The sequence below is a fragment of the Sorghum bicolor genome, chromosome 10, assembly GCF_000003195.3.
Source record: "Sorghum bicolor cultivar BTx623 chromosome 10, Sorghum_bicolor_NCBIv3, whole genome shotgun sequence".
In the NCBI taxonomy this organism is placed as follows: domain Eukaryota; kingdom Viridiplantae; phylum Streptophyta; class Magnoliopsida; order Poales; family Poaceae; genus Sorghum; species Sorghum bicolor.
In genome coordinates this window covers 1,608,900-1,617,994 of record NC_012879.2, presented here as the reverse complement: position 1 = coordinate 1,617,994, position 9,095 = coordinate 1,608,900, and the positions used below count along the sequence as shown (strand labels likewise).

The 9,095-nt window shown below is 43.3% G+C and overlaps 2 protein-coding genes across 3 annotated transcripts; both read right to left on the bottom strand.

The window, feature by feature from the left end:
• On the bottom strand, positions 2,154-4,927 carry LOC8069053 (probable aldo-keto reductase 2). Its single transcript, XM_002436358.2, has 5 exons — positions 4,589-4,927; positions 4,282-4,482; positions 3,400-3,572; positions 3,207-3,309; positions 2,154-2,891 (listed from the first exon to the last, which is right to left on the bottom strand). The coding sequence occupies exons 1-5, from the start codon at positions 4,811-4,813 to the stop codon at positions 2,553-2,555; spliced, it is 1,041 nt and encodes a 346-aa protein (XP_002436403.1). The 5' UTR covers positions 4,814-4,927; the 3' UTR covers positions 2,154-2,552.
• On the bottom strand, positions 6,743-9,095 carry LOC8068380 (probable aldo-keto reductase 2). Of its 2 annotated transcripts, none has more exons than XM_002436357.2 (5): positions 8,748-9,095; positions 8,454-8,654; positions 7,804-7,976; positions 7,617-7,719; positions 6,743-7,448 (listed from the first exon to the last, which is right to left on the bottom strand). In XM_002436357.2, the coding sequence occupies exons 1-5, from the start codon at positions 8,970-8,972 to the stop codon at positions 7,110-7,112; spliced, it is 1,041 nt and encodes a 346-aa protein (XP_002436402.1). In that variant the 5' UTR covers positions 8,973-9,095; the 3' UTR covers positions 6,743-7,109. The 2 variants fall into 2 exon arrangements, with proteins under 2 accessions (XP_002436402.1, XP_021304994.1); XM_021449319.1 differs by having other exon boundaries at positions 6,743-7,198.

Here is a 9,095-nt window from a genome sequence, read left to right as displayed (position 1 = left end):
CGCTCCCGGGTTGAACTCAGCTCTTCTATTTGCTTTAGGTGAGTTCGCAGTGAGCTCCACTACGCCCCCGTGCCCTTGGTTTATCTCCTAGTGCTCTAAATCGTGAAAACCATGGACGCCGGCCAACTCCGGCCATGGCGCCGCCAGGATCGGCCCCAACTCCGGCGGCCAGCTCCCCTCCCCAACCCCCGATCTAATCCTGGCCATCGGTTTGAGATCCAACGGCCAGAAACGAAGGATACCCCTTCGGCCGGCTATTTTTCAGAAAACCCCCTGCGTTTTTTTATGTTATAACCCGCAGTCCTTTACGCTTTCCCGTTTTACGCTTTCCAAGTTGGAAAACGTATTTCAGCCGCGCAGTTCAAAAAGAAGTTTCCCAGATTTACAGTTTTGCCATCGAATCTATTTTGCTCATAAAAACTTCGTTTTAACTCCGATTTAATCCGTTCAAGTTGCGTTACATTCGTTTTCGCATAATCTATAGTCTAATGCTACTGTAGTACAAGTTTTCAACTTTTTAAATCTGAGTTTAGATTTAATCTATTATTTATTTAAAGTAAAACTTTGGAAAATCATAACTTCTTCGTTATAACTCCGATTTTCGTGATCTTTACGTCTGTGTGATCATAGGGCGTTGTAGATTCGTTTTATAAACTTTTTATCTTTATTTATTACTGTTGGTGTACTGTTCTAATAATAGGCTTGTTTGCTTTGCATGGTTGCCTTTGGATGATTGTTGTTGATGTGGTGGTTACGAGTAGACGGTGAGCAGTTCGTGGGTGAACAAGAGTACTTCTACGAGCAGGATCAGCAGGACCAGGGTGATCAAGGCAAGTATAGCATGGGATCATCCTTGTTTCCTAATAACTTTAATCACACAAATCATATTGCATGTGTCTCCTTGATAAGGATTTCCTAGTATTGATCTTATACCTTGTCACCTATGGTTTTGCATTGGGTAGCTTATGCTAGTGCTCCACTAAACCATGATCTTGTAATTTGACTAAAGAATTATGCAATAAACATTAAAAGATGACTTTTTAGCAACTTTGGATAAGAGGGCTGGAGCATTGGGCTATCTTATGGTGCTCTAGTTTCTCTCCATAAGGACTTATCTGTATCTGACCATCCGGGACTTACAGTACAACTGTGAGGGCTATATGGCTCTGGCTTTAGCTCAGTATGAGGACCTTTTCTAGCTTGTTAGTGGTTACCCTTGTGGCGCAAGTGGGGGATAGCAGACCGTGGATTCCTGCGGGTGAGTCACACGGACTGACTAACGAAACCTAGCGGCCCTAACTTGTTAGACGAACCTTTGAAAGGCTTCATAGTGAACCCTGCCGGTCTTCCTTGGGAGTGGGCTAAGGGGCTGATCACCTCGGGCGAAAGGGTAAATCACGACTCACAGTGAAAGTGTACAACCTCTGCAGAGTGTAAAACTGATATATCAGCCGTGCTCACGGTCACGAGCGGCCTTGGACCAATACAGAATAAATGAACACTAATGGCAATTCATTAAATGTTATTATTGTTAATATGCTGTTTATGCTATTCTTTATTCACTTTACCTGATCATGAGTTTACTATGGGTCTTGACAACTTGATGCTACTCTTATGCTAAAATTGTGACAACTAAAAGCTACATGCAGTTGAACCATGTCTAGCCTTTGAGCCTCATGAACCCCCTGTTATACTTGTTAAGTACGAGGTGTACTTACACTTGTTTATTTTCTTTATTTGGATAAAAATCCCGGATGGGTAACAGATGGCAATGGTAATGACTACTACCAGTATTTCCCTGAGGATTTCTAGACTTGTGGTCAACCAGTTGACGTGCCTGTGAGATGGAGCTTCCATGCAAGAGTTATCTTTTATTTTTCCGCTATATTTGTGTAAAGACTCTGAGTTATATCGTTACGTATGAAACACTTGTGATGATACTCCCTATAATTTGTCGGTTTATGTGTGACTGATCTCTGGGCACACATAAGGTTTTGCATTCAATTTTATCCTTAAAATTGGGTGTGACAACGTGACACTTTTTTCTGTAAATGTAAGATGAGCAATGATTTTCTGTGCCCTAATTACAATCCCAGAAGCATTGAACGAAGCATGGTAAAGAACAAAAAAGCATGGCAGACTGGGGCAAACAATTGCAGGATACCATTGAGGAAAGAAACAGAATCGAAAGGAACTTATGCGCCCATGGATGGAATACAATATGTTTGCACGCTAGTATAGTGTACCACATTCCCTAGTACATTTTACAATCACACTTTTGACTATTATTACAAAATTCAGTTTGCTACTTGTACTCTTGATACAAATGCACATGGTTATTCATTGAACCAGTGGTTTAAATCTTCAAGCTATTCATGGTAAATACTCTTGATACAAAATGAGGCATGCAATACAAACAAGTACCAAACATCATAGCTTGCAAAAAGGCAAGCACATCATATGGACGCTTTTGCAAAGTGCACCTGAGCATCTTCTGCAGACCGACAATTTGGAGATATGTGACGGTGACAGAGTTGAAGATACCAGATTGGCTACTCAGATTTCCAAGAAGACAATGGCGGGGTCTCAGAGTCCTTCCAGGTGTTGGCCATTTGAGGATAACGGTCACCCAAGACTTCACCTGCAGCAGCATACGACTCAAGTTCGGCCATCTCATCTGGTGTCAACTTCACAGACAATGCCCCCACGTTCTGGTTGAAGTTCTCAATTTTTGTTGTGCCAGGTATGGGGCAAACATCATTTCCCTGATGGTGAACCCAAGCCAATGCTAGTTGTGATGGTGTGCATCCTTTTTTAGCTGCCATTGCGTTCACATGCTCGAATATCTTAGCATTCTTGTCAATATTCTCCGGTTGAAATCTAGGCATATGCTGCAGAAGTTTGAAATCCTTGTTACAAAGAGGCAATACACAATTATTTCTTATTCTTTTTTCTTCAAGCAATTTGGATGGGACCCTTGTATATATCAAATACATGAGCAGAATCCAAAAATGTATCTAAGATCAACGGAATGTTTAAAATTAAGGACAGCTGAACCAAGTATTATGCATACATTAGAGTGGCGTGTGTGGTGTGTGTTGGTGCTGGTGTTTACTTTTGTTTGTGGTTGTGTTACCCTTTTTTCTTCTCAATATAATGATACGCAGCTCTCCTGCGTGTTTGAGAAAAAAAAGTTTTTAGTTTACCTTGCGGAAGTCCTGCTCCGACAGTGAGTCAACTAGTTTTGCTCCACTGCACAAAAACCCTCTTCCTAGTGGACTGTAAGCTACAATTCCAATTCCAAGTTCTCTGAAATAGTCACAGAAAGGTGGTGATTCAGAAATAAGCTTCCTACTTATTGACTTCACAACCCTAGTGTTTGGCTGTTCATGAAAGTACCTGCAAGTGGGAATTATATCTTCTTCCACATCTCTAGACCATAATGACCATTCAATCTGTACTGCAGTGATAGGATGGACTGCATGAGCTCTCCGGATTGTTGACGCAGATGCTTCAGATAACCCAATGTACTTTATCTTTCCTTCTTCCACTAGCTTCTTGAGTTCACCAATCTAGCAACAGAAAAAGAAACAAACTCAATTATCTAAAAGGAAATAGTTCATGGCTTACAAGGTGCAGTGTGGATTGTGAGAGAAAGGAAAACTATAAACAACATATGTGAACTACTGAACTGACAGTAATATAAATATGAATGGGCCAAAAATGATAGCAGCTAGTGTTTGCCAAGGCATGGGTACAGCATCTGATATGATTGATCCAGTTGCTGGTATATGTAATTGTACCTCAGAAAACTCCTACAAGTTCCTGCAAGAAAGAGGTGTGTCTACATCTGATTAGTTTTCATCCTCAGCAGTTCTTGGGGTTTGAGCTCTGCTAAACAGGGTGGGAGGGAGGTCTGCTAGACACACCCTTCTCACAAGAGATAAGATGGATCCAAAATGAGGTTTCTTTTGTTTCGTTAACTTCAGGATGGTGATTGAGATTACATAAAAGAAACCTTGCGTCATATGCCAGCACGGCATCTTTGCCAAATTTACACAAGGGCCCTTATGTTAGTATAACCACTCATACGTTGTAGACACCAACCTCCAACAAACCTGTCTCCACCAACCACCACCACTAACTGTCATGGAAGAATATGCCCCGGCCGGCATTTCCAGCTTCCACTTGTATGTTCACATCGACCATCCATTGGTGACAGACTGACAGGCCACAGCTACCAAACAAAGGAATCCAGTGGGGAAGATACACTGCACTCACCGTGACCTCGATCGGCACCTTCTTGTCGATGCGGTGCTGGTAGTAGAGGTCAATGCAGTCGACGCCGAGCCGCTTGAGGCTGCCCTCGCACGCTGCCCGCACGTATGCTGGGTCACCGCGGATCTCCCGCTTACCGTCGGCGAAGGAGAGGCCAAACTTGGTGGCCAGCTCCACCTTTTCCCTTACCCCGCCTTGAAGCGCCTTCTCAGAAATCAGAAGCATTACATCGAACATCTTCAGTGCAAACTGAAAAAACAAAGCCGAAGAAATCGACAACAACAGGGATCTAAGACTCGAGCGGACCGACCTTGCCCAGCAGGATCTCGTTGGTGTGCGGGCCGTAGATGTCGGAGGTGTCGAGGAGGGTGACCCCGGCGGCGACGGCGTGGTGGATGAGCTTGATCATGTCCGGCTCGGCCTTGGGCGGACCGTAGAAGGCGGACATGCCCATGCAGCCAAGGCCCTGCGCGGAGACTTCGAGCCCCTGCGAGCCCAGCTTGATGCGGGGGACGGACACGGAAGCGGCAGCCATGGCAGGTGCTGGAAGATGCTCGTCGGCCGTCGATGCTCTCGGGTGGTTGGTGCCTTCGGTGGTGAGGGGGTGATGCGGTGGCCTGCCGCTCGGCCGTGGCTATAAAGAGTGAGAGGCCCTCTGTGCCAGCGGCCAGTGGATTGGATGTCATGACGTCACTGCACATGTGAGCCTATATACATGTAGTAAGAGCTGATGTCAGTTGCAGTTTCAAATAAGAACAAAAGGGTCTTTTTTTTAAGAAAAAATCTCTGACTATCATCAGACTTTAGATTTCTGGCCTCGTTTAGTTCGCAAAAGTTTTCAAGATTATCCGTCACATCGAATCTTTGATCGTATGCATGGAGCATTAAATATAGATGAAAATAAAAACTAATTGCACAGTTTATCTGTAATTTGTGAGATAAATATTTTGAGCCTAGTTACTCCATGATTGGATAATATTTGTTAAATAAAAACGAAAGTGCTACAGTAGCTGAAAACTGAATTTTTTGCAAACTAAACAAGGCCTTTGAACTCCAAAAGAAAAAGAAAATTGTCTTCCTGATCTCATTCTAATCAATGTCTAATGTGTTTTGAAAACTTTCTACAACTAAAATATGGGATACAGCCAACATGATTGCAACATACGTTAATGTTGATCTCATCCATGTTGGACGCATCTCGTGTTTTTATTAGGAGAAGTTTTTAAAAGAGTAAAATACACTGGCGGCCCTTTAAATTGTCAGCCTATGCCACTTTGGTTCATGAACTTGTAAACCCGAAAAACTGACCCCTGAACTTGTCCGCCTGTGCCACTTTGGTCCATGAACTTTGCAAACGCAAAACAGTGGCCTTTGAACTTGTCGGCCTGTGCCACTTTGGTCAATGCATGTAAAGGCTCTTTCAACGCGTCAACAAATATTTGTTTATTTCATAACTAATTATTAGTGAAATGCTAAATTCATGAAATATTTTGTGTAGCCTCTTCATGATGTACTCTGCCTAGGAAAAATATAAAACCTAGAAAACGAATAATTTTTGCTTGTTTTAAAATTATCTCTTTTAATTAATAAATGCAACAAACTGATATATTATTTGATATATTTGACGCTATGAATAAAAATATATCAATTTCGTAAATTAAAAAAGAAGTGCTGCCATTATCACTGATGTCAACACCATAAACGGTGCCATGCATGGCCTACCAGAGGCGGCCACGTGGCAGAACAGTGCCATGCAGCTGGTGTTATTTTTGTATTTGCATGTTCATGGACCAAGGTGGCACAGGTCGACAAGTTTAGAGGATATTTTTTCTAAGATGGCACAGGTCGACAAGTTTAGGAGACACTTTTTCGCGTTTGCAAGTTCATGGACCAAAGTGACACAGGTGGACAAGTTCAGAGGTCACTTTTTCGGGTTTGCAACTTCATGGACCAAAGTGGCACAGGTGGACAAGTTCAGGGGTCACTTTTTCGGGTTTGCAAGTTCATGGACCAAAGTGGCACATGCTGACAAGTTAAAGGGCCGCCAGTGTATTTTACTCTTTTTAAAATGTGTTATTCATTTTTCAGAATGTTTTGGGATTTTTTTTCGATATATATGTCCCCATTTTCCTAGAGCTAAATATAACTTTTGGAAGCTTCTAGAAGAATAATGCTAAATATAACCCCAAAAGTATTTATATAGTATAGAAGAATAATGAAAGAAAGCATGTGACAATTTTTTTTAGTAAATGCAAGGTGACCAATGATTTTCTATGCCCTAATTACCATCCCAGAAGCATTGACCGAAGCATGGTTGTAAAGAACCAAAATAGCATGTTCGTTTGAGCTTATCAGCCAAATTTATCTATTATTGAGCAATGTTTTCTCTTATAACAAATCAGCGAACAAAAACTTTCTACCAGCTAAGCGAACATGAATGGAAAGGAGCTCATGCGCCGACCGATGGAGTATACAATAGTAATTGCCTATAGTTATGTTTGCATGAGCGTACCACATCTAGTACATTTTACAATCACATTTTTTTTTACAACTATTACAAAATTCAGTTTGCTAGTCATGCTAAATACTCTTGATACAAATGCACATGGTCATTCATCGAACCAGTGCTTTTAACCTTTAATCTATACTCATGGTAAATACTCTTGATACGAAACGAGGCATGCAATACACACTAAGTACCAAATTCATAGCTCGCAATAAGGCAAGCATCATATGGATGCTTTTCCAAAGTGCACCTGAGCATCTTCTGCAGTCCGACAGTTTGGAGATACAGCAATGTGACCGTGATAGAGTTGAAGATACCAGATTGGCTACTCAGATTTCCAAGAAGACAATGGCGGGGTCTCGGAGTCCTTCCAGGTGTTGGTAGTTTCAGCATAACGGTCACCCAAGACTTCACCTGTAGCAGCATACGACTCGAGTTCAGCCATCTCATCTGGTGTCAACTTCACAGACAGTGCCCCCACATTCTGGTTGAAGTTCTCGATTTTTGTTGTGCCAGGTATGGGGCAAACATCGTTTCCCTGATGGTGAACCCAAGCCAATGCTAGTTGTGATGGCGTGCATCCTCTTTTTGCTGCCATTGCGTTCACACGCTCGAATATCTTAGTATTCTTGTCAATATTCTCTGGTTGAAATCTAGGCATATACTGCAGAAGTTTCAAATCCTTGTTACAAAGAGGCATTAGACAATTATTTCAAATTCTTTTTCTTCAAGCAATGTGGATGGGACCCTTGTATATACATGACCAGAATCCAACAATGTATCTAAGATCAAGGAAATGTTTAAAATTAAGGAGGTAATAGTTTGAGTTCACCTTGCGGAAGTCCTGCTCTGACAGTGAGTCAACTAGTTTTGCTCCACTACACAAGAACCCTCTGCCTAGTGGACTGTAAGCTACAATTCCAATTCCAAGTTCTCTGAAATAGAAAGGTGATAATTCAGAAATAAGCTTCCTACTTATCGACTGCACAACTCCATTGTTTGACTATTCATGAAAATACCTGCAAGTGGGAATTATCTCTTCTTCCACATCTCTAGACCATAATGACCATTCAAGCTGTACTGCTGTGATAGGATGGACTGCATGAGCTCTTCGGATTGTTGATGCAGATGCTTCAGATAACCCAATGTACTTTATCTTTCCTTCTTCCACTAGCTTCTTGAGTTCACCAATCTAGCAACAGGAAAAGAAAGACAAACTCAATTATCTAAAAGGAAATAGTTCATGGTTTACAGGGTGCAGTGTGGATTGTAAGGGAAAGGAAAACTATAAACAGAACATTATATGTGGACTGCCAGTAATGTGAATGGGCCAAAAACGACAGCAACTAGTGTTTGATCCAGTTGCATGGTACATACAACGGTACCCCAGAAAACTCCAAGAAGTTACTGCAAGAAAGAGGTGTCTACACCAGATTAGTTTTATTATCTCCACCAGTTCTTGGAGTTTGAGCTCTGCTAAGCAGGGTGGGAGGGAGGTCTGCTAGACACGCCCTTCTCACAAGAATACGATGGATCCAAAATGAGGTTTCTTTTGTTTCTGGGTTAAATTCAGGGTGGTGAATGGCGATTGAGATTACATATTGGAGAGACCTTGCCATCATATGCCAGCACACCGTCCTCTCATCATATATAGGTACACTGCACTCACCGTGACCTCGATTGGCACCTTCTTGTCGATGCGGTGCTGGTAGTAGAGGTCGATGCAGTCAACGCCGAGCCGCTTGAGGCTGCCCTCGCACGCCGCCCGCACGTATGCTGGGTCACCGCGGATCTCCCACTTGCCGTCGGCGTAGGAGACGGCAAACTTGGTGGCCAGCTCGACCTTCTCCCGCACCCCGCCTTCAAGCGCCTTCTCAGAATTCAGAAGCATTACATCAAACATGTTCAGCGCAAACTTGAAAATGGCCAAAGAAATCGATAAAAAAAAAGATCTAAAACCGACCTTGCCCAGCAAGATCTCGTTAGTGTGCGGACCGTACATGTCGGCGGTGTCGAGGAGGGTGACCCCGGTGGCGACAGCGTTGTGGATGAGCTTGATCATGTCGGGCTCCGGCTTGGGCGGACCGTAGAAGAAGGACATGCCCAAGCAGCCGAGGCCCTGCGCGGAGACCTCTAGCCCCTGCGAGCCCAGCTTGATGCGAGGGACGGACACGGAAGCGGCAGCCATGGCAGGTGCTGAAAGATGCTCGTCGGCCGTCGATGACTCGATGCTCTCGATCTCGCCGCCGCCCGGCCGTTGACTATAAAGAGTGAGAGGCTGGATGTCAACGTCCACTGCACATGTGAGCCA

What these genes read in the sequence shown, in the direction of transcription:
- LOC8069053 (XM_002436358.2), bottom strand. Translation starts at nt 4,813, where the DNA reads ATGGCTGCCGCTTCCGTGTCCGTCCCCCGCATCAAGCTGGGCTCGCAG. An exon ending in ACGAGATCCTGCTGGGCAAG is followed by an intron (nt 4,483 to 4,588) that starts GTCGGTCCGCTC and finishes ATTTCTGAGAAG; the next exon opens with GCGCTTCAAGGCGGGGTAAG. An exon ending in AGGTGCCGATCGAGGTCACG is followed by an intron (nt 3,573 to 4,281) that starts GTGAGTGCAGTG and finishes TTCTGTTGCTAG; the next exon opens with ATTGGTGAACTCAAGAAGCT.
- LOC8068380 (XM_002436357.2), bottom strand. Translation starts at nt 8,972, where the DNA reads ATGGCTGCCGCTTCCGTGTCCGTCCCTCGCATCAAGCTGGGCTCGCAG. An exon ending in ACGAGATCTTGCTGGGCAAG is followed by an intron (nt 8,655 to 8,747) that starts GTCGGTTTTAGA and finishes AATTCTGAGAAG; the next exon opens with GCGCTTGAAGGCGGGGTGCG. An exon ending in GAGATAATTCCCACTTGCAG is followed by an intron (nt 7,720 to 7,803) that starts GTATTTTCATGA and finishes TTTCTATTTCAG; the next exon opens with AGAACTTGGAATTGGAATTG.